Source organism: Hippocampus guttulatus, chromosome 1 (assembly GCF_054856545.1).
Source record: "Hippocampus guttulatus isolate MCC_2025c chromosome 1, RoL_Hgut_1.0, whole genome shotgun sequence".
NCBI lineage: Eukaryota > Metazoa > Chordata > Actinopteri > Syngnathiformes > Syngnathidae > Hippocampus > Hippocampus guttulatus.
The window spans coordinates 3463204-3490244 of NC_141261.1; the positions used below are offsets into that span (position 1 = coordinate 3463204).

Here is a 27041-nt window from a genome sequence, read left to right on the forward strand (position 1 = left end):
GGGGGAAAACAGGAGAAAAAAAAAGTCGGCTCCTATTAAGAGCGCCTCCCTATTAGGAGCCGGCTCCTGTCGTTCACTTCAAAGAGCCGGCTCTAACAGCCGGTTCGTTCGCGAATGACACATCACTATTTCGGAGGCAGAAAACAAGCTGAACAGAACAAAATCGTGTGAGTAATGGCGTCCTCATGCGGTTCCGTGGGTTCTCAGAATAGAAAGAGCACGCACAGAGATCTAGTCTTTTATAGAATTCCTGCTTGTAAACACCCCTTTCAGAAAAAATGGCGAAAGTTATGGTTACAAGCTTTAGACGTGAGAATTGGGCTGAGGAGGCAATTCACTTCACCTCACTTCATATCTGGTAAGTATTTGGGAATTAGATCTACCATGTCAAATTATATTCTATGTTGTGAAAGCCCAGAATAATGTTCAATTAGTGAAAGCAACAAGTGGGTGAAAATAATGAAGTACTGTATAGCATTTGTGAAGCAGTTGATATGTAGTCTTTACAGTCAAATGTGTTTACAATTTGTGTGGGAAGTAACTCTTCAATGCTTCATGCACATGTTGAACACAAACATAGACAGCCATACGAACGCCAAATGATAAAAACATGCTTCACAACACATACAGGTGTGTGTGTGTGTGTGTGTGTGTGTGTATGTATGTGCGAGCGCGCATATATCTTTCTCACTGCATATTTATCATTTAAATCCTTAAATGTAACTTTTAAATTTTACAAGAAAAGCATCCCTGGAACATCGTAGTCCAGATTTCGTTCTATCTGTATTTTCATATACAGCAGCTGTTTCACCAAGTTGACAATCAAAACTTGCAAGGTAAAACTGTAAAACCCAGCAGAATTATAGCTTGTCTTGAAAATGAATTTATTACAAGAAAAATACAGTACTGTATAGACTGATGTATGAACACCAAAAAAAAAAAGTATAGATGCATGAGTTTATAAAAACACACAAGAATATATATAAAAATATATATTTTTTCCCACAGCTATCAACGCCCGGCCATAAAGATACTATGACAGAAAGTTTAGTGAGCCTTAATTTACAAGTAACTTGCAAGTCGTCTGAAAAATAATGTCCACTCATTTGGTAATAACAAAACAAAACAAAAAAGCCCACAGGTAAACATTTTATATACATGTACATGTATGTGATATGATTTATTTTACAGACGATCAACGTGTACCCGTTGATTGTGCAGCTGCCTCCATCACAACAGAGCAATGTCTGATCAACTTTCGATGAAAGTTCTTCAGGTGTGAGATCACATGCAGACTCTTCATCCAAAGTTGTAACTGGCTCAGGAAGACAGTCCTCGCACTCTGAAGCAGTGTTTCTGTCTGTGGAGTCCTCGTGTGAATAAATGCTTGTGAGAACTGCAGCTTTTGATGTAATTGATCTCAGGAAGTTTCTGTGTTCGTCGGTTATCCCTAAATATGAAATCAAATATATAATTATGAATAAAAGCATTTGAAACATGCTACATTTAACAAGTTGAGTACAGGAGCCTGTTTCATATGTGTGTATCATTATTCACATTTGGTTAAATTAGGATATTGTTATTGCAATCTATTTTCAGCAAATTATCTCGACATCTTTGCTTCATTATGTGACTCACCCCGAGTTATCACAATGCTGTCTTTGGATATCCTGCTTAATGACGTTGCACATGATGTTTTGCAAGTGCACTTTCTTCAAGTTGATTTCACACACACGTACTGGTTCCACGATCTTTCTGGACATGTCAATCCATGCACAGAATCGTGATGTGTGATGAGTCTCGTGTGTGAAAACGCTCAGGGTATTTATCAAATACAGGCAGCGGTGTGTGAGCGGACTGTTCACCTACGAGTGCTTTTGCCTCCGAGATGCGCGCGCATCTTCATGAAGTCACTGTTGTTTGCAAACTTTGAAACTGGTCTATAAGGACAGGTACAGTTCTGAGGGAGTTCAAGAAGTGAGTGATTCCTTTATTTGAGAAAAAAAAAATTAAAATAGGTTTAAACAGCTAGAGACCAGTCTCAGTTTTAAGTGCTACGTCTTAAACAACAGAAAGGATGCACAGGAACGGATATATCAAAGAACAATCTTTTAAAGTGGCTACAAAACATTACATAAATATCCATCTCTATTTAAATGATCTCATTTGGCGTATGGTTATAGTTCTATTTCCCCTAGCGAACTACTTCTGTCATCCCCTCAGCTTCATTTGAACACAAATATGCTCAAATGTGAGTTTACAGCGACTTTCGTATGTAATACCATTTCTATGGCCCCAAACACATTTTGGGGCAAGGAAAGAGTTATTTGTTTGGAAGCTGGCTTCACCGCGGCTCATACTGGACCGTATGAATTGATCGCTCCACTTTGCCACATAGAATATGGCGGTGCTGTCGACGGAGTATGTTATGCTATGGCGGCGTTCATGTATATGTCTATTGTGACACAACTAATTCACGCTGCTGCCGCTGGGTGGCACAATGCTAAAATGTATAACATTGCATGCTAAAATCTGAATCGAGAGCAAGTATTTTGACAGGTTACGCAAAAAATTACAGTTTTCTTTTACGCATATTTGAACTGATTGCAGTAATTACCAGATGCCAGGTTTTCTTTTTTAATGGCCAAATTGCCATTTACCATTTAACACCTCCCTAAATCTCTCCAGTGGATTTATTCAAGATAAGATTAGATGAATCCGCTCAAGGCAACTTGGATTCGACTCGAGGGTTTTGGAGATCCACACGTTTGAACACACTTCTCATGCATAAACAAGTTGTTGCCTAAGAATCTCTTGTGCTTCAGGTGAGATAGAACAGACCTGGGCCGGCTTATGGGTTTGCCAAGAGTGGAAAAGGAGAGGGGTGGGAGGATAGCTCTTGATAAAAACTCCACCATGCTCCCTTCTGAATGCTCAGAAAGTGAACACGGGAGAACATGGATACGCAGAGACCAACAACAAAATCTCTTCCTGGCGTCTGATGTCAAACAGATGTGAGTTTGCTGGGGGGGAGGCAACCTTCAGTGACCCACCACGGCACCTGAGTGTCATGTGGTCGAAAGATCGCAGTTCGACCCTGTGATAGGATTAAGGAATATTCGAGAGGAACCACCAGGAAGAGATTCAAAAGACTGGACCTCACACTATTGTGTCCAATTGTCTGACGAGTGGACACACTGAACAGCAACAACATCTTTTTCACTACTCCACGACTTTGGCTGACCTTCGACTTTTAGCCATTACCGCATCACTTTGCCGGATCCACTGCACGGTGAGAGTGAGAAGAAGCAGCCGCTGCAAACCCTCAAGTTTTTGACACCCCTCCTCTCTGCTCCTGCTGCTTCTTCTGGTAGACCCCCTTTGCCCCCCTACCTCCCATCTTTCAGCTCACCCCCCAACAGAGCAGAAAGCGTGAAAAATCTCACTAATGGGTTTATTTGCTGTCAGATCTGAGCCCATGTGTCATTCCCTCTGAGCATTCTGCTTGAAACATTTCATAGTTGAGTAAGCCTGCACCAAGTGGCCGAAGTGGGTTGAGGGGTGTGGGGACTCAACCACAGTAGTCAGTGTGACTGTCTCTTGGAGTTGCTGCATTCTTTTTGGCACCTTATCATCATTCAGGACGTCAGGAGCTGGAGTGCATCCTAGAATAGGCGCTTCTGCAAGAATATTCCGTCTCCATCAGGATCCTGGTGCAGTTTTGTGGAGATGTGGTATAGGACTGCTCCCCTGGTTGTGGCGATTTGCATTTGTTGGATATACTGCATCTTGGATGGAGTGGAAGCTAAAAAGGAGAGGAAGAAGCTGAAAGAGACACCACTGCAGCACACAGAGACCTACAACGTGACTCTTTCCAACAGCGAAGAAGAGTCTGGAATTCCCAAGGTAGTGATTGAAACACTTAAAAACAAAGTATAATTGTACCATACTACTGTTGCTTTTTAATAACAAATAGTCGTAAGTGACATGAACAGGTTTATCACCATTTTGCAGCCGCAGAGCGGAAAAGTTGAACGGTTGCAGGGGACAGGTGTGACCTCTTAGGTCAAACCTCAGCAGGCCGCGTCGAAATGTGTGAAATTCTTAATGGATGACTTCCACGGGTATGCCAGGAATGTGCATCGCTGAAGGGCCGATCAGAGCATCAATTAGTGTGAAGTCTAGTGTGAATATCCTCAAACTACTGTGGAGAAAAAAAAGGCGTTGTAATGTCAAGACAGGAATTTTTTTCTGTAACAAGCCCTAAAACAAAGATGATGTGGGTCTTTGTTTTAGTTTTTTTGGGGGGTGAAGCATGGCCGTGATATTTTATGATCACTTGTCGGTCACATTTTGTCCTTCAACTTCAGCCGATGTCATCTTCCTCATACAGAGAGAGTGTAGCGACATCATAGGTGAGATTGAGTTCTGTCAGAAAGGGAGACTGAAAGTCCTCGGTGTGGTTTCACAGATCAGTGGTTGTTATCGCGCAGCGTTTAAATGTTTACCTAAACGTGTATTCGGTAAAATGCAGACATCTGTGTGGTTTCACAGATCAGTGGTTGTTATCGCGCAGTGTTTCAATGTTTACCTAACGTGTATTCGGCAAAATGCAGACACACTTTGCAGTGGAATAGGAGACTTCTCCCCATTGTGTCGAAACATTTTGTTCAAATCTTGCCAGCCCAGTGGTGCCTGCTAGCTGCTGGTGATTGTCACTCTAACACAGGTGCAACACTGGCGGCCGTGCACAGGGATGACCCCAAAACGATCCACTGATGCCCTGAAAAGTATCATACCAGTGTTCCACCAGCTGCTTGGTGATACAAAGCCTGATGAAATAACTCCTGTCCTGGAAGGCCCAAACATGCATTTGCTTCAGCGCTTAGCATCTCGGTGCGACTGTGTGACTACGCCAATAGGTTGGACTCATGTTATCAGAGGAGATTTCCCAAAGGGTAAATCATTCTTTGGCTTTGGCCATTGACGTAGACGCTTAGCCTCTGTTGCCACTCACATTCATCACACTTTTACCAATCTAAAAGTGCTTTATTAGATGGTATGTCTTGCTTGTGGTGCACTGTGGATTTGTCTGGGTTGGAGTTGACAACTCAGTGTCTAGAACAGTGCTGGCTTCAGCTGTCAGTCCAGGAGCCTCATGACCATGCCCACTCGATAGAGATTGAGGAGCTAACAAGTCAAATGTCATCCTTTAGTCCAAACCAAATATCATCATGCATGAGACAACTGAGGCAGTAACTGAAATCCTCCACATTTGGTCTAAATCCAAGGACGCCAAACCCGCAGGTCATCAACCGAAGTCCCCACCGGATATTAATGGCGCATCATTTGACATTGTCACAGCTATTGTCGACGACCTTCACCATGCCTCGGATATGGATAGTAACATCAGCAGCCTAGATCTTCAAACATGTTTACGTCAAGTATACAGCCAATCCACCGCCAAGTCTTTCACTGCAAAAACTGCTTTGTCAGGGTTTTTGAAAATCCAATTTGAGATGCTGATGGATGATATAGTTGGTCACAGTCTGCGGAAAGACTCAAGAGGTCTCAGTGTGTCTTCGGGGCAGCTTTGATTGTGGGTTGTCCCTGCCAGGCTCCATCCCTGAGCCTTTAGGCTGCACTCCTGAATTGAGTTTTGACAGTATCCAGAATGAGATTGAAGACTCGTATAATAATTTTGCGATGGCAGGAACAAAAGTCACCAAAAGCCATTAAAGCCCGAGTGATGAGATCACAATGTTTTCCATAAAGCTGAGGGATAAAATCGATGACTGTTAACAAAATTCAGGGGACTTGGGCCTGTGAGTTCACAGGCAGAAGTACAAAATATTGCACGCGGATGTTTTGTTTAACAGATCTTGCAGCAGATGCTCCTCTGGATGGAGATGAAGCCAAGCAAGTGGAAGGCCAATGCTGATTAAGTATGTGGTACAGTGAATGATACCGACATGCTCGTTACAACTATTGGAAGCCCACAGCAAGAACTTAAAACCATCAGTTCACAGGACGAGAAGTGTGAATCAATTTCTGGAGACAGTCCCATAGCGTCACGTCGCACCAAACTGTAAACGGAAAGCCCGGTGAGCAAGCTGATCATTATGCTGGTCAAAGGCGCCCTAAAAAAAGTCAGGAATTCGCCGCAGCCAGACTCGGATAAGGTGCTGCCAACCTGGAGTCTGACGCTCCTATGGAAACCGTCACCTACAGTAAATTCATTGAAACTGTCTGGTCTTAGGAGTTGGTTTATTGCTGGCGATGAATATTTGTGTGGGTTTTCCACCAGGCTAGGTTATTTGCTTTCAGCCCACCCATTATGTTGGCATACAAAGCTCATGTCCTATATACCTGCTTTCTTTCCCTTCTGCTCCTACCTTTGGAATCTTACTCCCGTGGAAACAAGCAGTGACTCTCCTTTGTATCTCTAAAACATCATGTAGGTGGTTGTGGTCCGCTGCTGTGTATTTGGCTTGGGCCACCCTGTAAAAGCAGAACCAATGAAGAATGACCTTGTGTCAACTCTTAAATCTGACAAGATTATAACCCACTCGTATTCCACTTCTCTGGCCCATCCAACAAGGTGCGGGGGTGTCTCGTTTTTTTTAATTTTAATTTTCCCCAAATGCCTTCCCAACATCCACCTACCTCACCAGAGGTCCAACATTGTAGGCCCTGTGCCATGATATAATTCCTGTGAACGTTAGGGTGGGTGGATATTTTGAGAACCGGGGCAGTGTTCGTCCCGGTCAATTGATTCTGTCATTCAAAGACACGGTCTGACTCCGCTGTGTCTGGGACATCCAATCGGGGGGCGGTGTGGCCCTGGAAAGTGGGCCAACCTGCTGTGTAAGGTCGGCACAAAACCCGTTAGAATGGATCCTGAAAGAGAACACCTTGGTCAGGATTAGCCCCCCCTTCAAATCCTCCTGTGTCCCTCCCCACTAATTTTGTTTTCGTCTCCCACAACCAGAGCAGAATTTACAAAATCTCAAGATTTTTATTTATTTATTCTTTTTTACACAATTCCATTTTTAACAGCTCAAAGTGGAAGGTTTGAACACACTGAAACACTCAAAACTGGAGCCGTCTTGAGTCTACCCGTACACAAGTATTTGACTACCACAACAATGGCAGATCACCACATTTACTAATGTGTCAAAGAGATTGGAAAATTACATATGTCACATTTCCAACCCACTTGTACAGTGATGAAATCTATTCAAAATACCCGGGAGGACAAGCCGTTTGTCCATGTGCATGTGTGTAGCCTTTTATTCCAAAGTGACATTGTGTTTTTACTCGCTTTTGCAACTTTTGAACAAACATTGTTGTGACACCCTGTCATCTGTCTCTGAAATCTTTCAAAACACTTTGCAGTTTTTACAAGATCGTTGTCATGTTTTGTAGTCACTCTGAAAAAGATGCAGTTGAATGCCAGAAAATTGTTTTTGCCAAATGTCACTTCTGATGAGAACCTGAACTTCCATCTTCAAGTAAACAAAGTGTCGCTGCTCTAGACACTTTTCCGCTTTCTGAGGCAAAAGTGTGCCCTAAGACAACTCAGACTGCTTATTTAAGTAAGTTTATCACTCGACACATGGCAAGGAAAGCAGCATGTCTGCTCGAGGTGTCCTGGCATGAAATGTATGTTGTCAATCCAGCCAAACATTCACACCCCACATTTACCCCCGCCCTCATATGCCAACTGGAAACACTTTTTCAGGATGGCCAATCCTGCGTGTGGGCTGCTTGCTGTGGGCAAGCCTGGGATCATTTTCCCTTTAAAAGTCCTGTAATCACCATAGTAAGATGTGGCCTCGATAGACGTTTCAACGAAATCTAATGCTGCCCGACCCCTCTTCTTGTCCCAATTTAAACTCTTAAGAGAATGGAAGCCTCATTGCTTTCCAAACAAAAGATGAGAGCAATCTGTCATTGTTGAGCGCTCTGAGGAATCTGCAATGGCTGTAATTAGGGGAGTCAAGTCAAACACCACACTGGCGTGTTGATAAATGGCTGGATTTAGCCTAGGGAGAGGCTTTTGTTTCCTCTCTCTCATCCCTGGTGATGTCTTTGTGACATTTTGGATCAACCTGAAACTAACCGGATCCACATCGCACTTTGGATTGGATTGGATAAACTTTATTGTCAAAAAGAACCTTGCAAAGGTGAAAATTAGCATTTTGCTTTCACTAAAACACACTGAATAGCAAAACTGAAAATCAACTGCCAAGACAGTCCCAAAGAGCTTTGCTAGGCGCACATCACCGACCGCAGGTAGGCGGAGGTCGAACAAAGCTCTGTGCTACTTATATTGCAGTACCTAGCTAGAAACAAGTTGTAGCTGGCTACCAGTGCAGCCTAACATGTTGCGGAGTCACCCCTAAGTCAGTAATTATTGCCTTCCTAGCTGTGAATACGCTACATTTCTGACCATTTTGACGGGAGGATGACAGGAAAAGACAGAGAAGCCATGCTAACTGCTAAGCTAACCTAAGAGTGACACAGCTACCGTGTTTAACACCTGAATTAAGTGCTTCGGTGATGAGTACTTTTTTCACAGACATCTGGTTGGAACCGCATTAAATTGGAGAGCATCCACTTTATACAGCAAAATAGCAGGCAAATTAGTAAGTGGAGAGAAAATCATACTCGCTAAACCGAACCAAACCTGAAATGAAATAATTTATGTTACAGTGTACGTCAGCCAGAAGTTATGGTCTATAAGATTAAAAGTACATTAATATAGCAGTATATTATTATTATTATTATTGTTCTTCTTCTTCTTCTTATTATTATTATTATTGTCAATAGAATCCTGAGTTTTGACTTTTGAGGTCTGCACGTTTTACTTCTAAACAAGAAAATGCCGTTTGCTGCTATACACAATGTGAGTTTTATGAAATAAAAACTCTTGATTCTATGAACAACAACAACAAAAAAACATTTGTTCCTTCTTTATGTTGTCATTTTTATTGTCTCCCTGGGATGACTATGCAAAAAAAAAAAAAAAGTTACAAATCACATTATTCCATTAACGCCTCTTGTTCACACTGATTGGAATTTGTGTTTCAAAGCCACAAAAAGCAACATGTGCTTGCTGAACTCAACTCTTATGTTGATTGATGATGACGTCTTGTTTGACTTTAGAGGTGCATTTTTCCTGAAAATATGGGTGGAATTTCAAATTGCACAGCATCATGGGAATTTGATTTTAGAATTTCTCTTGTATTTGATTTTAATTTGGACAGAAAGAGTACCCTCAAACATTCACAACAGGCAAGTTCCAGAAGATAATTTGGCTCATGTCAGCAAACTGAATGCACACAGGTTAGAAGGCTGGATCCCGCCTCAGGATCCCTTCAGCCTGTGATAGGTGCACTGTGATCCCCATCAAGCCATGCATGGATGACTGCACAGGGAGGAGCACAGGCATGGGAAATAACAAGAGGATTATAAGACTCTTCATCATCCTGTCTATCCAGCCTAAAGCCTGCCTGTGCAACACTTTATTTTTTTATCAGGAACACAACACAGCTCTCTGTCCCTGTTCTCCAGCTTGTGCTTGAGCACTTGTAAAGTTGAGCAAATTTCATGGAAAAATACAAGAGATGCTTGAGATGGAGTCCCAGAGTACTGATTGTATTTTTGGGAGCACCCAGAGGTATTTTCCCATTTAGGACTTAATATAAAGCGGCACGGTGGTCGACTGGTTAGCTCGTCAACTTCATAGTGCAGACGTGCAGGGGTGGATTCCGCCGGCTCTGGCCTTCCTGTGTAAAGTTTGCATGTTCTCCACGTGCCTGCGTTGGTTTTCTCCGGCTACTGCAGTTTCCTCCCACATTCCAAAAAGATGCATGGCAGATTAATGGAACCCTCTAAATTGTCCCTAGGTATGACTGTGAGTGCAAGTGGTTGTTCGTTTAAGTAGCCCTGTGGTTAGCTGGCAACCAGTTCAAGGTGTACCCTGCTTACCGCCCGATGACGGCTGGGTTAGGCTGCAGCATGCTCGCGACCTTAGTGAGGATAAGCGGATTAGAAAATGGATGGATGGATTTTACAGGTATAACAGGTATGTAAAAGGATTGTTCACACGGAGCCAAACATTTTCTCAGTACCAGGATCTTTAGTCCAAGGCTCCTGTCTTATAAAATAGAATAAAATGTTTTCACACATCCATCAGTTTGAAACGCTGTCATACACTAATTCTACAGCTAGTATTCATGGGTATCCTATGTTTGCACGGCTGACCGTTTTCATTGTTTGTGTTGTTCTGCTGTTGTCATGTCAACAAATGGCCAAACGTCCCAATTTTCATCTGTTTTCATTTAAAAACTGTGGTTTTTTTTTTAATGCTTCCAAATTTGCTCTGGTCCAGACGAGTGTATCTGTGGCATTGCCAGAAGCACCACTGAGCAGGGTAAACTGTCGAGCAGATTCAAAGCCTCTCATCGGCAGGCAGTTTGGGCTGTTGACTGACGAGACCACTTCCAGGCACTCATACATCGGTAGTGATCAAAGATGGGGCCTCGGTGTTCTTTGTCAGCTGTCAGACTGGTACCAGGGCTCCATCCCTACTTGAAAATATCAGACCAATCAACATGCAGTTAAAATTGCATAAAAAGAATCGTTGCACTTCATTCCACTATTTGGGATTGCACTCGCCAAGAATAAAGAAGAATCAAAATTCTGTTGAACTCATCCTACTTTGGACTCCTGCCTTTTCGAACTCCCGCCTTCTGGTCTGCACGACAAAACACTGCACACCTAAACCACCTGACAATCTGACAGCTTCTTTCTCCATTCCATAAAAGCAAACAATTGAATCATATGATCAATGGGACACATTGTTTTGCACTCTTCTGTTGTGCTGCCTTTATTGTATTTGTTGTCGTAGCATCGTCACTTGCATAATGTTGCCCCGTAAAGATGATTTTGACTACTTGGGTTCTATTTTTGTAGAAAGTGCAAGTATGCTATGCATTGTGATTTTGGTCTAGCTTACCGTGTTTGGGAATTTTGTGGAACACCGTACGCTTCGCTGGGCATTCCAGGGGACTGAGGCTGTTTTCTTTTACAGACCCCTGGCGCACGTGATAATTTGGTGGCTGAAAGTAGACTAAACTTTAGACCAGTTCAAAAAGTTGTGGACGCTGGTGGTGGAGCGCGATTTTGTAGGATTTCATTGTTGTGCAGGCAGACAAGTTGTGTTTTCACACATGGATGCACTGGTGGAAGGCGGTCTCCAGTGCCCGCTTCACAGCGGCCAACTTTACATCATCCGCAAGTGGGGATCCTCTTGCACTTCCTTATAAACGTACTTTGCACATGGCGATCTCCTGCATGGACTCCAGTGAGTCCGTTTATGCTTCGGCCATGGAGACCACACCTCTCCAGCGTTGAATTTAAAGGGAATGGGAGGAGTCGTTTCATTGTCCTTGAATCAAGTTGGCTGTGTTCACGCCCGTTTTATGAAAATACTAAAAGAAAGAAAACTACACCCATGGACACAGTTAGTACACATTTGGCGCAAGATTTGCACTGGGCATGAAACTAGGGCCCTCTGATTTTGTTCACCAATTTCTGATGTACTTTAGGCTACAGTTGCCATTGTCACCGTGTAACAAAACAAAACAAATGCGCATGCCAAAGGTTTGTCCTCCCAAATTGTAATCCAAACCATCTTTTGAATATCCTATGTTTACATATATATGGGTTTCTAATCTAATGTAAAATATGTTAGTCTGTTATTTTTGTCATAGTTAAGTGTTGTAACAATAGCACTTTGATCCACTTAGATGTGCAATTGCATGTTAGAAATCACGCAACAACGCACATTCCCATATTATCACAATATTGTGCTAACTGCCGACCAGATAAGTCTGGAATACCCAGAATTATGTATTTTGTGTACACAAATGGAAACAACACTGTTTTTTAAAAAAAAAAAAACGAGTTTTCAATTTCAAATGTTCTTATGTAAACAGCCTGAAAAACATCTTCCTTGATCCCTTGGAAACGACATCTTTATTTGAAAATGACAGCGCATTCCATTGTGTTGGAACCATTCACAATAAAGAATAAGAAGAAAGATGCTCAGCTCATAAATTAAGGTACTAACCACTTTGTCTGTTGGCATTCATTCTTGAACATAGAAAATCCTTGAGGGGTGAAATTGTCATAGTTTAATCACATTTGTGTGTGTTTGGGTGTGTGTGCGCGTGCGCGTGCGTGTGTGTGTGTGTGTGTGTGCGTGTGCGTGTTCGAACAGGCTGACAAGCTCAAGTGTGCAGATGAATACCTGTTATTGATATGCTGTCTTTATCATGTAGGCAAAGTAGGCGCTATACCAACTCATATGTCTGCTTTATGACATAAACACGTGACTAATGCGAAGCTTTGACTTCCTTTCTAATTAGTGGCGTTTGTCTTTCCTGATGATTGGTTTCCTGATGTCCTGAGGGTTGGAATACTCATATACGGTACCTTCAGCGACCATTTCTACACTATAGACTATTTACATTTTCTTCTCTTGGGTATTTGTCTATGGTCACGAGCTATGGGTCGTGACTGAAACCTTAGAGATAAGGTGAGAAGCTCGGTCATCCGGGAGGGGCTCAGCGTTGAGCCGCTTCTCCTCCACGTCGAGAGGAGCCAGAAGAGGTGGCTCGGACATCTGATTAGGATGCCTCCTGAACGCCTCCCTGGTGATGTGTTCCGGGCATGGCCCACCGGCAGGAGGCCCCGGGGACGACCCAGGACACGCTGGAAAGACTATGTCACCTCGCTGGCCTGGGAACGCCTCGGGATCCTCCGGGAAGATCTAGAAGAAGTGGCTGGGGAGAGGAAAGTCTGGGCTTCCCTGCTAAAGCTGCAGGGGCGTCTGCTAAGCGGTAGAAGATGGATGGATGGATGGATGGGTATTTGTCAAATAGAATTGTAAATATTTAAGACAGTGAAAACACCCCCCCCCCCCCACCCCACAGGAAATGTTGAATCGAATAGAAATAGAAGTGATTTCTTCCAAGTCAAAATCAAGAAGCCTTTATTCACTAAAATACAAATAACAGAAGGTAAGAAACAGAAAATGACAGTTGACATCCAAAAGTTCTGTCAAAACAATTGAACCGCTAACAATTTAGCTATGCTAACCTTTACTTTTCCCCAATGATGTCAAAACAAAAGGATAGGTGGTACCATAGTGTCGAGTTGTCACTTTACAGTATTTCACAGTACCGTATTTGCTGACCAAATTACAGCACTAAATGCTCATTGGCAACTTGTCATGGCACTCTGGGTTAAGACCCCCGTTGACAAACTTTCCATCTGATTCACTGTAGAAAATTGTAAGCCCCCTTTGGACAAAGTCAGTGGAGTATATGCTGTACTTTTAATGCTCATTAATAGTCCTATGACACTTAATACGAGCGACCAAGAGCGTTAACCGTGCTGGCTACTTGGCTTGAGAAATATTGTTTGCTGAAAATCTGCAGTCTTTTTGTCAATTTTTGGTTGCCAAGCTAACAAGTGATGATAATGTAATAATCCTCCTCCTGGTTATTAAAGACAAAAGAGAAATCCATTTTCTAGTTTTACACTTTTCATGTTAACGGAGACTGCTGGCTACTAAACAGATAGACAGACAGACAGACAGGCAGGCACACACACACACACACACACACACGATATCCCTTTAAAACTGTACTTATTCTTAAAAACTCTCAGTGGAAAATTACCACAAGCCTTTTATGGAAATTGTATTGGGGAGCCAGAAAAGTAGTCTCATAAGTTCTCATTTTCATTGCATTTGTGTGTTTCCCAGCCTGAGAAGCACAACAAAAACAGAAGAAAATCCAACATGTTAACTTGTTTATTTAGTCTGCTGTCAGACAGAAGAGACACTCCAAATATTTGTGGGGGAAAAAAGTGTTTTGATTCCAGGATATTGAGAAGGCAAACAAGAAAACACTTTTTTATTGCAGTGGAACAAGAGGCAGGCAGGTCTTGTACAGTGCAAAAAAAAAAAAAGTGTTGGTTTTACAGATAAGTGATCTGCGTCTTGCTGCCAAAACGAAACAAATTCCATTTCAGACGGCTCACCTTTCGTGGCTCGTCTTTATCTCCTCGTCTATCTCGACCGCAACGATTTGACGTTTGGTTGAAAGGCTGCTTACCATGAATGCAATTGGAATTCATTCAGGCTCTCGTTTGACATCAACCAAAATGCACAGTCGTGCATGTAAATGTTGTGTCCACATATCTTGGAACGTTTCATGTCTGGCTAATGGAGGCTGTGCAGTAACGTGTCACAAGTGAGTTGTTTCATATAAGTACGCAAATTGGAAAGTAAACGAGCAATATTAAATCATATGAAGCCTGGGCATGCAGTACAAACTATTACAATTTGTTCTTACGTTACTATAAGCAAATGTGGACAGTCCGCCACACTTACATGTTTTTTTTTTAAACCGTCTTGTTCAAGGAACATTCCACATTCTAAGAAATCATTCACTTTGTTTACATTTGTCTGAGGCTCTTCTGGAAAATAGGATTTGACCAAGTGAACTATCTAGAGGGAATGGGTTAGGAGTACAGTAATGGACTGTTTTGAAAAGACCGAACTTATGGGTAAATTGCTACATCAAAAGTCTGCATCTCATAAAGTGCAAAGAAATTGTGCAAGGGATAGAATTAGAATTAAATTATGATAATGAACTAAACTTTAGTTTTACAAATGCCACATCAATCTGCAGGCTATGTGTTGACACAAAGTCGTATCAGGTAGGTACAACCAGATATTTATTTTTCTCCTGGTGGGGGAAAAAGGGTGGCTTCTGTTGTTATTGTGGATGATTCATTTCCAACAATATCTTCCCAAGCATATTTATTCTCACTAGCTTTTAATTTGTTTGCTTGTTTTAAAACATCTTTTTCATGTATTGCCATCGTGCTTTTTATCCTGAAGCACACTGTTTTCATGCTTGCCATATGAAATGTGCTCTCCAAATAAAAAATGACATTGACATTTGATGGTTAAATGAAGTGGAGGCACGGAAAAAATCAATTTGCCATATTATGTACAGCTGTTCACATGTTTCAACTGTAGCTTTAAAAGCCACTTTGTGCTGTTTGGAAAAGGCCGAGCTCTAATAATGCAAATTAAGAGCGCTTTATTGCCGTGTTGGGAATCAAGTTTTATTATTCTAAGAAATTAGATTTAGTTAGCTAAACCTGCAAATTTTTCAGCAACATTTTTTTTAAACTGTTCCTCCTTTGCAAACCCAAGGTAATTTTACCTTCTCGTTGCAGGTTTCTGACAACCAGAGAGTGGATCCATTGGGATCATGGATGGACTTTGTCAAGCGACCAGTTGGCAACTACCCAGCAAAATGTCGCAAAAGGAAAAGACCTCTGGTAAACCCAGAAGATGGCAGAGAATGTCATAGTGTTAAAAAAAAACTAAACACACACACACACACACACACACACAGCCTTTCGATCAAGCAATCAAGTTTGCTTGTCTTTAATCATGTGTCCACATGTTATATGATGCAATACGATCAAACCGAAAGACGGAATTTACAGATCCATTCCACAACACTGTTTGGCATTAGTGTATCGAGGACAGTGGTTGGCTACCCAAAAGGTGGAGCTAGATACAAATTCCAGAATGGGAAGAGGACAAATAGGCTACCAAAGGTCTTCCTCATGGAATAAAGAGTCACACATCATGAGGAAAGTTGCCTTGCGTTGTTGTCCTTTTTGCTCACCATGCGTGACCTTTCTCTTGTTGTTCTTATCACTATCGCGCCGACACGCACAAGACACATCAGGATTTGATTTGTGACTATTATGACCTGCTTGGTTGCTAATGTTTGGTTTCTGTCCTTGATTAGCCGGGCCCACCTGGTCCTCCAGGTCCTCCGGGACCACAAGGACCACCTGGCTCACCCGGAGCTGAGGTGACCCAGGAAGTTCTTCTCCAAGAGTTCAAAGAGATGATAAAAGGTAGGAAGCATGTTGGTTGTCCAGCTGATATAGGGCTCATAACACGCCGGGTTCGGATCGTATTAACTGGGCCTTTGTGGTGATGACCTTTGTGTTTCTAACAGAGGCTACAGAGAGACGGACCGGGGCTGTGGATCGTCAACCCGCTTCCAGCCAGCTTCCCGTAGCCCTCCTCACGCTGCAGGAGGGCATGACCTCCTACCGGCGAATCGATGAGGCTTTCCATTGCAAACTCAAGGGACCCGTGGTGGTTGACAAGAAGACTTTGGTGGAGCTCCAGAATTTTCAAACAGTATGTTGCAAATGCTGACAACTGCAGCCAACTCACTGCATGAGACTCAAGCCATAACTCGAAATCTGTGATTCTCAACTGGTTTGTCAGTACCCTAATGGGGTTCAAGGAGCCATTTGGGTGGTAAAAAACTACAAGCCGGTCCTCGGTTTACAATGTTACCTACATTCGACATTTTGAGGTTAGAGATGACATACTTACTGTTTTCCAAATATGTTTAAACACAATAGGATGAATAATTTATTGCAGGGTTTGACTTATTTATTTTCATTCCTTTTGATAACGTGGCCATAATCTGAAGAATTGTCCTTATCCTTCTGAAAGAAATTGCTTTTCGGACTCATTTGCGTCACAGTGGTATGCCAGTAGCGGGGAGAGACTTGTGTTTGCTCGTCATTGTTTAGTTTGTGCGAGGCATCCTCCCCTCAGTGGTAACTGGCACTGGTAAAGCCTGAAGTTCCAACCAAAGACCAGCCAGTCAAAAATATCAGTTCAATTCCACACATCACTCTCTGGACGGCACACAAAAGGCACTCTGTCTGTGACTTGGAATAAAGTTTGGAGAGGACAGAAATAGACACTGTAAGAAACAGCTTGCTTTAGTGGAAGAAGCCTGTTGACGAGGCGGGCATAGCAGAACCTTTATAGACGGAAGGAGACAGGCTGGGGGCTAATCGTGTGGACTTGTGACATACTCGGATAATTGAAAAACACAAGATCCCACAATGAAGCCCTTTAGTCCGTTGGAATAAAATATTAGTTTGCTTTCCTCTGCTTCGTTAGTGATCGACGTACAGATGCTGACCGTATCAACCTTTGCGAACAATAATCTGAAGCGGTTTCGTTGTGATCTGAATCCAACTGGAAAAGGAACCATTCATGATTCAAGTCACCCTAAACATCATCATGGTGACATAACAACATGTAGCCTGTCATGTAAACAGTTGAAACGGTTACATACAAATACATCAGGAAACAAAAATTACCAACCCTATTGCAGGAAAAAATGAAAATAATAAGTGGAGTCAGCACACTGTAACACATAAACAAAAATACTTCTTCAGTTCTGTCACATTTACCCCCCCCCCCCCCCCTCAATCAAATCACTGTTTATTTCTAAAAATGCCGCCTCTGATCTTGACTTTGTTTTCAGCCGCCAGCCAAGGGAGCCTTCTTGAGAGGGTCAGGCATGGATCAGTCTACTGGCAGATTTACCGCCCCCATCACAGGGATCTACCAGTTCTCTGCTAATGTCCATATTGGTAAATCAAATGACACAAACCACTAAAGATGCAGTTAGGAAATTGGTGGCCACCCGTATCGTTTCATCGCTAAAATAGTCAACCTTATTGCAAGAAACATTGATCATTGAAATAAACACTGATCATTAATGAAGTACTGCACACAACTCACATTAATGTAAGTGTAGGTTTGCTTGGTGGTGCACATATAGGTTAATATAGACCGCTAAATTGGTTAGTTGAGGTCACTAAGGCAATGCCAAATGTGCTATTTTGTTTATTTCAAGCCACAGTAGCATACAAATGACTTGAATAAGGGCCACAATTTGTAATGTAAATACAAGAGTGTTGCTTTGGTAACAGTAAATGTGGACTTTTTTTCAGATCACAGTGAGGTGAAGAGAAGCAAAACCCAGCTGAAGGCCAGGGACAATATTCGTGTATTAATCTGCATCGAGTCACTTTGCCACAGATACACGTAAGTGTGAAACATTATGGCTACTACAGTGTGCACTCTAAACACAATCCATTCTAGCATGTTGGTGAAATTCATACTCTACAGATGAAAAAAAACCCCACATTTCTCACGATGAAATAATGATATACTGTATCATATAATAATCAGTTACAGGAACAAACTGGAGCCATCATGAAACAAAATGCCCATGCAGTGTATTATGTAACATTTTAACATCCTACCCCTATTCAAATTCGGTTTACGGTTTTGAAACACAAAAGAAGATATGAAGTAAGCCATTTTTAGCCATAGCTGCTACATTGCTAGCACGGCTTATTCATGATGGAGTGTTGCATTGCTAGCTTTGTTTTATCTCGAGAGCTGTCTAATCCCATCTTTTTAACTTTAGTTGCAAACCACAAGTAAATAATTTGACCAAGGAAATCGACATTGATGGCTGTTAAAAGGATGCATATGCTATACTGACCATCACACATATGAGGAGTGTGGCTATTTTCTTTTCACATTTATACTGTATGTGAAAATAAACATGACAATGCTAAGACCTGTTCTGACTCGAATCAGAACATTGTGTTTCAGCGTTCGTTTTTAACGGCCAATTCGCAGCTCACTTCAACTAACCACAGATTTGTGCACAGCCCTGGTGGAAACCAAGAATTGATCCTGTAAATTCGAGGCACGTGCCAGCCAAAATGGTGTCACTCCTTTCTGATGCAAAATGGTCGTTGCTACATTGGCCTCTGCCTGCCAGTGACAGTCCTTTGGGTGGAATCATCCTTGTTTATACTTTGGATTCATTCAGTTGTAACAATGGTCATGGAGGCTAGAAGTGGCCCTGTTTGTTTGTTGTAATTTGTAACATACTAAATTATAGAATCTCTTGGGAAGGGATGAAAGGACAGTATTGTGTGTGGGAGACTGGTGCTGTCTTAACTCGTAAGCCTCTTCTGTTTAGAGATAGTTTCTCACCCTTGACGTAGATGGCCTCCCTAATTCCTCTTCCAAACCATTTGTCTTCTCTGACCTGAATCTGTACATTTATTTTTTTCACAAGTGCTTTTTTCCTTTGAGGTGATGGTAGGCTGTTGAAGTCATGACCGGAAGAGCTGGCCTTTCTGTTTTGTGACACGGTCTTGCTCAGTGGTTGCTATTGGGGAAACCAAGCAGCCATTGAGCAGGCGCAGGTCACATCATTTCAAAACAACAGCAAAAATGAATATGTTTATCAGCTGCAATATAAATGTCCTTTGCTTTGTCCACCCATCCATCCATCCATTTTCTAATCCGCTTATCTTCATGAGGGTCGCGGGCGTGCTTCGTGACCCATCCTGAACTGTGTGCCAGCCAATCGCAAGGCACACATAGACAAACAACCCTCCGCGCTCACAATCACACCTAGAGACAATTTGGACTTCCCAACCAACCTGCCATGCATTATTTTTGGAGTTTGGGAGGAAAACGGAGTACCCGGAGAAAACCCACGCAGGCACGGCGAGAACATGCAAACTCCATACAGGAAACCCAGAGCCGGAATCGAACCCTGAACCGCTGCACTGTGAGGCCAACGTGCTAAAATGTTGATTACCGTGCCGCCCTTCTTAGCTTTGTAATCATTATACGTTATACGGTATACAACATACGTTGATAAGGATTTTCAAATACTTTCTGTTGTCATTGAGTTTTACATTACTGTACCCAACTTCAGTGGAATTGGGGTTGATATAAAGACTCCTAAGCTTTACCTTTATGAGCCGGCACTTCAGACAGTCTTACACACATCCCCTCCGACCTCGCCAATATCAAAATGCAGAGAATGTGCAGTCAGTCTTTTTGCGATGGCGGTCGATGTGAAGATGAACGTAGCTTGATTTGCCATAAAACATGCTGTAGATTGCACTTAAAATGAGCCAGTGCTTCCCACTGAAGAGATATTTTCGGCTTGCTTAGATAATACAGGAATATGTTCATTCGATTCAAAATTATAGAAAAAAAAGTTTCCAGATTGCTTCTGACCCCCGGTGTCTCTACAATATGGCGTTGATGCAAATAAGCGTCATTATGCCAATGTGAATGCTGTTCTCAAAATATCATGGTTTTCTTGCAGCTCTTTGGAGATGATTGTCGGCTTGGAAAGTAACAGTCGGATCTTCACTGTGAGTGTTCATGGACTCCTGGAGCTGCAGGTGAGTAACCTGTATTGACCTCGACTTAATTCGGTGATTTCTTTTGGTCAGGGATGAACATGGGAGGGACGGGCATTTCACTACATTGAATGACGATAGGGCAAACCAATGAACGGATTAATTGTTCGTACTGATATTATTCTTGATGGGATCTGAAAATATCTCTTGTTCTAAACTCCTGTCTGGCTGCCGTTGTCAAATTAAAACTGACAAATATAGCTCAGGGAAGCTGTGGCAGAGTTAGTTCTGGATGCGGCTCGCCTTCTTATAGCTGATGTTATGTTCGTCTCCTTCAAGTAGAGTGTGGACGTTAACATTTTTCAAATGTAAGAGCCCTCTGACAAATGTGGTCCCCTACTACTGGTCCACGACCCATAAAAACAACAACAAAGGCACAGAAAGTGTGGCATGTTGTGCTGCCTCAAGTTTTTAACACAACGTTACATAAGGGAGGAACCCAAGACAAGTTAAAAAAACTAAACAAAACATGGATTTTATGTGCTTGCTGGCTTCACCAAAATGATCAAGGTGATAGATTTTTTTTTCTATGTAACTCGGCTAGTTGTTTGTTTGTCTTCCACAAGCACTTCTAATTGTCACTTCAAACTTCATTTTGTGCTTCTGGTGTTCTCCCAGATGTTCTATGGTAAAACTGAGCAGCGCACAAGAAGTGGAAAATCACTCAGGATAATCGGATGTTTGATGATTTTGATCATAAATAAGAGAAAATACTCAAATGTGTGCAACCGAAGTTAGACAACAAACGAGTCATCCGACTTAACAGCTCTTTTGCTGGCTGCTGCCAAGTCGTGCGCTTTGTTTTTCTTCTCTTTTGATGAAAAATAATTTCCCCACATTCAACATAATTCTTATTTGACAAATAACATTTAAATTCCATCATGCCGTTAAGGCTTCCCAATGAATTCTGCAGCCGTCTGGTTGCATCGCATTCAATCGTAACAGTGATGTGGAAAGAAAATCTTACCAAACACGTCTTCAGTTTAGCATGTATGAACCCGCATGACAACTGATAGCGACATTGCCTCTTTTCACCTTGTGCAGGAAGATAATGAATCAAGATTGTTGTCTTGTAAGAAATTAAGTATCAACAAATGTTGCCGTTTTGCTCCCTGCTATGTTGATAGTCATGCATTAGCTTGACTCACTGTTATATATAGACAGTATTTACCCTTCTTCCTATTTGCATCTTTGCTCTTTTCATTTCACATGTATGTTCAAATATGTCTGCAATGTACAGTATTTATAAACTGGGTTCATTTTTTTAGTTTCACAAATTGAGGTGCGTTTTGATCATTTTAACCCTTATATACAGTTCTAATTAATAGTGGTTAAACTTACTAAACAGAAGAAAAAGTCACACACAGTACCTGCAATGTTAAGATTAAGATTAAGATATCCTTTATTTGTCCCACACTGGGGAAATTTACAGTCTACAGCAGCAAGATTGTGGGTAGAAAGAAGAAGGAAGAAGAAAAAACCCAAACACTGATCAATTAAGTGCAATGTAAATACAAAATGGATAAGTCGCGGTGCTATTTACAATAGTTTTTCACATCATTAAATTATTATTATTATTATGATTATTTATATTCAGCAGCCTGACAGCAGTCAGTAGGAACGAGCGGCGGTATCTCTCCTTCTTGCAGCGCGGGTGTAACAGTCTCTGGCTGAAGGAGCTACCTAGTGCTGTCAGGGCGGGCTGGAGGGTGTGGGAGGGACTGTCCATCATAGCTTTTAGCTTAGTTAGCATCCCCCTGTTGCCCACCTCCTCCAGAGTGTCGAGGGAGCAGCCCAGGACAGAACTGGCCTTCCTGACCAGTCGCTCCAGTCTCTTTCTGTCCCGGACCGAGATGCTGCCTGACCAGCAGACAATGCCATAATGGATGGCCGAGGCCACCACCGAGTTATAGAAAGTCTTAAGGAGTGACCCCTGAACCACAAAAGACCTCAGTTTCCTGAGCAGGAAGAGTCGGCTCTGTCCTTTCCTAATCAGGGTGTCCGTGTTCGTAGACCAGTCCAGTTTGTTGTTCAGAAGAACACCTAGGTACTTGTAGGAGGTCACCCTCTCTATGTCCATACTCTGGATGTTCATCGGTGCTGGTGCTGAGGACTGTTTCCTGCAGAAATCCACAACCAACTCCTTAGTTTTCCTAGGGTTGATCTGGAGGAGATTCTGCTGGCACCAGTCCACAAAGTCCTTCGTCAGTCCCTTGTACTCCTGATCGTCCCCCTCTGTAATGAGGCCAACAATCGCAGAGTCATCAGAGAACTTCTGATGGTGGCAGTTTGGAGTGGCGTGTCTGAAGTGTTGGATATAAAAGTAGACTTAAAATTTTCCACGAACACATTTTGAACCGATCTGCAGTTCAATAATTTGCGACCAACAATTATAATGAAACTATTCTCGACCCTGGTCATAAGTGACCTGGAACATTTTTTTTCTTGACCAGTCTAAATCTTCCATGTCACATTGCATAATTCCAGGTTAGACCATAATTTGTTAGAGAGTGCTGCGCCGCTGTGGGACGAGCAGACTTCAATCAAAGCGGCTCCTGACATAAATGTTTCAAGCTGATTGGCCACGAGAGTCTTGCCATGGCGAAAGCACCTATGCGTCATGAAGTGGGCACTTGGAGACCACCCTCAACCCACAATCGTTCATTTGACCGCCCTATTACTGAATATATCATGATTTAAAAAATACAATACCATACTACGAGTGTTGATACGCACTGTTCACATATTTATGAATGAATATGTTGCGTTAGACCAGCAGCCCACCAGTGTTAGACATGGTTTGAGCTGGCGTAAGGTTTGGGTTGACTTTCTGCCACTCGACCATGCGCATCTCCAAGACACAAGACGTTTGCGCCGCAGCGCAGTTGCCCTGTCTACGAAAATAGAGTGCTACTGTGCATGCAAAATGAACAGTATGCAAAGTTTAAATGCATTATAATGAGTTGAGATGTATTCAAAGCAGTTGGGTGGGGGTAAAATTATGAAAAAAAAAATCTAGGTCACGGATTCTCACTTGTAGTGGGTGGGTTCTGGAGGTGTACTGTTTGGACTCATGCATGACACAATTTGTTGCCCTCTTGCAGGCCGGCCAATACACCTCCATCTTTGTGGACAACGCCGCCGGGGCCTCCGTCACGATACAGAATGGCTCCGACTTCATGGGCATGCTCCTTGGCGTGTAGCGTTACCTAGCGGGAGTCTGCTTTGGTTTTCCTCAAACTCCTCAACCGCTCACGAGCACCGCCACGATGGCACATCGGCATTCCGGCAAGTCCAAGCTGACTTTTGACGCGATCCTGTGTGCTGAAGTGTGGGTTGAAGGGGGTGGGGCTTAAGTGAGTTGTGGTTTCTATTTCACCGCTCCGCTTCTTGGACAAACTCGTGCTGCTACCGCAGTAAAATGACCTGCACAGGCAGCATGTCACTGTCATGCTTGTTCCGTAAGTCTTTTACCTAGAGCACAGAACCAACTTTATGAATTGTCTCTGTGTGTGTATATATATATATATATATATGAGTCATAGTGTGTTTTTAGTTCATTTTCTCAACATTATAATCCCATGTTTTATTGATATTAACTGTGATGGTTTGACAACATGGCGACAACACAACATCAAACTCTGTTTTAAGGGTGTCGTTGTCATGGTAACACTCTTGTATGTCCCATTAATGTTGATTTGAACCAGCCCATTTGTCTCATCATATACTGTTTATCGACGACTGTTTATTAAATTTCCTGCCATATATTTGTAATTTATCATAACTGCATAAAATTGTTTAGATTTGTACTTTATGATATTTATGTTTGAGAAAATGTATCAACCTTGTGCTATTTGACTGTTAGATTCCTACAGTAATAAAGATATATCTTTTTACTCCATTGTACAACATGCACCTATGATTAAACTGACCTAGTCATTTAGTTGTGATAATACAGTGAAACTTCTCTACAACGAAATCATGTTTGCAGCAAGACATTTTTCACAACAGGGGGCTTTTCACTGTAGCAAATTTTATCTCAGATGCAAACACACACACACACACACACACACACACACACACACACACACACACACACACAACGCAAATGTGTACTCTTTATTTTTATTCCAATATGTACTGCATGAATATGAGCATACACTTATTTGACACTTCATATAGCCAAAGTAGAAAGAAAAAAACGGGAAAGAAATTGCGAAATTTACGATCAGCATTCACTTTCACTTACATCAATTTGTTGCATAATGTCTTTTACTTTGCTTCTTCCATCTTTCATTTTTATTACTTTTATCCTGTCTTCAAGCGTGAATGCTTTTCTTTTCTTAACTCCTTGGTCTGCAAAGGTCTGTTTCGTAGCCATTTTAGCAATGTAACGTTCGTGCTGCATCTGAAACAAATACTTCCTGTACTACTGTGCATGTGTAAGCCACTGTGGTGTTTGCTGTTGCCGTTTCCGAGCTAAGCAGTAGGAGTCGCTGTCGGCTGAGGTTGGATTAGACTTTTGCGGAAGGATTGTTTTGTAGTGAATCTCATTGCGAGGCAAGAGCAGAGAAAAATATTTCGTATAACGCAACAGGGGGATTTTTCGTTGTAGGGGCAGCAGAAAAATGGGAATGGTTTTAATGCATGAAGATTTTTTCACACTTGGGTGTTTTCGCCCATGTAGGTTTCGTTGTAGAGGAGTTTCACTGTAATTATAGTAATAATGAAGATGCAGTTGTGTCATCACAGTTTTGGACCTCCCAGAATTGCCTGTTCACATTTCAACAAATGCTAAATACAGTGAAACGTCTCCAGTTAAACACAAACCATTTGAGGACACTACTAGACGTTCAACTTTTACTATGGACTATATGCAACTTTTGTACTCACAAAACCTTCATGAACTGCTCAAGCAAAGTTGCAAGTAACATTTACAATTAACCCTTTAACTCATTCAGTACAGACCAACTCTAGACCCCTCTCTTTTTTTTTTACCCTAATTCTTGGAAAAATTGAAAAACATAAGCATCTGGGGTTGAACATGAGGAGTGTGAAAAGACATAAATATTTCTTTGGGAGTGTTAAGTCAGCGTGGATGTGTTGGGGGCAGATATTGCTGCTCAATAAATAGTCGAGAATACTTTTTTCTGCCAGCTAATTCACTAACTTGACTCTTGTATGAAAAAAAAAAAGCAAAATAGCCATGTCATGGGAACATAGTGTGAACTATTCTGTTGATTGGACATGATTTGGAAAGGCGCACACTTGTCTCGAATCTGTAACTGTCCGCAGTTGACAGTGCATGTAAAAGTATAACAGATTCCAGTGAGCATTGCCCCCCCCCCAAAAATCGAAGAGGGCGTTGGCCACTTAGTTAGCGGTCCGGGCCTTTAGCTCAGTGTACTTGACTCCCAGCCAGTGACACGGTGATGGCGACAGTTCACACCCCAAGTGGTGTGGCTGGACACTGGAAGATTGCCACCATTACAAACCACAAACCAAGCATTACGGTGAAGGAATTGTCTGTCGAGCTCTGAGACAGGATTTTCTCAAGACACAGATCCGGAGGGGGAAAAAAAAAATCTCTGCTGCTTTGATGAGCCCAATGTGACTGAACATCCATCCATCCATCCATCCATCCATCCATCCATCCATTTTACGATCCGCTTTATCCTCACAAGAGTCACGGGGCGTGCTGGAGCCTATTTGAGCTGTCTTCGAGCAGTGGGTGGGGCGACACCCTGAACCGCTTGCCAGCCAATCGCAGGGCACACATAGACAAACAACCATTCACGCTCACACTCACACCTAAGGACAATTTAGAGTGCCTTGCATGTTTTTGGAGGGAGGAAACCGGAGTACCCGAAGTAAACCCATGCATGCACGGGGAAAACATGCAAACTCCACACTGGAAGGCCGAAGCCAGAATCTAACCCTGCAACTCTGTACTTTGAGGCAGACGTGCTAACCAGTCGCCCACCATGTCGCCCTGTGATTGAACAAGTGAATGCATGCTCCCCATTCAACCAAATAGCTTGTTCTTGTTCTTGTTGTTCAGAAGAAACCAAGACTTGACATCATTGCTGCCAAAGGTGCAACCAGTTATTGAGCAGAGGCTTTGAATATTTACAGTATATTTGTTTTGAAAGGTATCTTGGAAATCTCTTTCTCTCTCTTTCGCGCTTTATATACATATATACAGTATATATATTGTATATATCTTAGGGGTGGAGCAATAGATCTATTTAATCGATATTTATTGATGCGTCTGCCTGGTGAGCCACCAACATAATCAGCACTGCTGGTGATCATCAACAAAACATCCTTTTAAGTTATTGATCCATTTAGTCGATATACTTAACTCATACAGAAAATTTGGAGAAAAAATCAATTGAAGGACTGTGAATACTATCATTGTGTGACGTCTCTTACAGTGGAGTCCACTATTTGAGGTTGTATGGTGTCATTTTTTTTGTAAAGGCAGAGATCTTTGTTTCAGCTCTTATATTGCATTCCAGTCCACTGTTGGGAGAAAATTTGGTCTATTGGTAGCAACAAGCTCTCTGGACAAATATTAAAACACTCCAAATCTTTTTCAGTCCCATTGCTTCATTCCACTTATACAGAAATGAGGTTTAATGAGAGTGTTTTATTCCTTTTAAAAAAACATTTGTAGCCTGCCAGGCATTCATGGAGTCAGAATGCAGTAAAAAGTGAACGTTAGCGATCCACCAAGCGCATACACTTTAGACCTGAGCGCCAACCACAGGAACGTCGCGCCAGCTCAGGCGAGACCC

The 27041-nt window shown here is 42.2% G+C and overlaps 1 protein-coding gene and 1 long non-coding RNA gene across 2 annotated transcripts; both read left to right on the forward strand.

The window, feature by feature from the left end:
* The first annotated feature begins 17 nt into the window (after nucleotides 1-17).
* Nucleotides 18-1401, forward strand: LOC147210069 (uncharacterized). The gene is made up of 2 exons (XR_015102923.1): nucleotides 18-358; nucleotides 1192-1401. It is a non-coding gene; the product is annotated as an uncharacterized LOC147210069 (long non-coding RNA).
* Nucleotides 1402-2903: 1502 nt separating this feature from the next.
* On the forward strand, nucleotides 2904-24197 carry c1qtnf12 (C1q and TNF related 12). The gene is made up of 8 exons (XM_086129991.1): nucleotides 2904-3906; nucleotides 15331-15435; nucleotides 15918-16029; nucleotides 16134-16321; nucleotides 17475-17583; nucleotides 17947-18040; nucleotides 20145-20223; nucleotides 23346-24197. Exons 1-8 carry the CDS (start codon nucleotides 3730-3732, stop codon nucleotides 23442-23444), a joined length of 963 nt encoding a protein of 320 aa, XP_085986117.1. The 5' UTR covers nucleotides 2904-3729; the 3' UTR covers nucleotides 23445-24197.
* Nucleotides 24198-27041: the final 2844 nt, after the last annotated feature.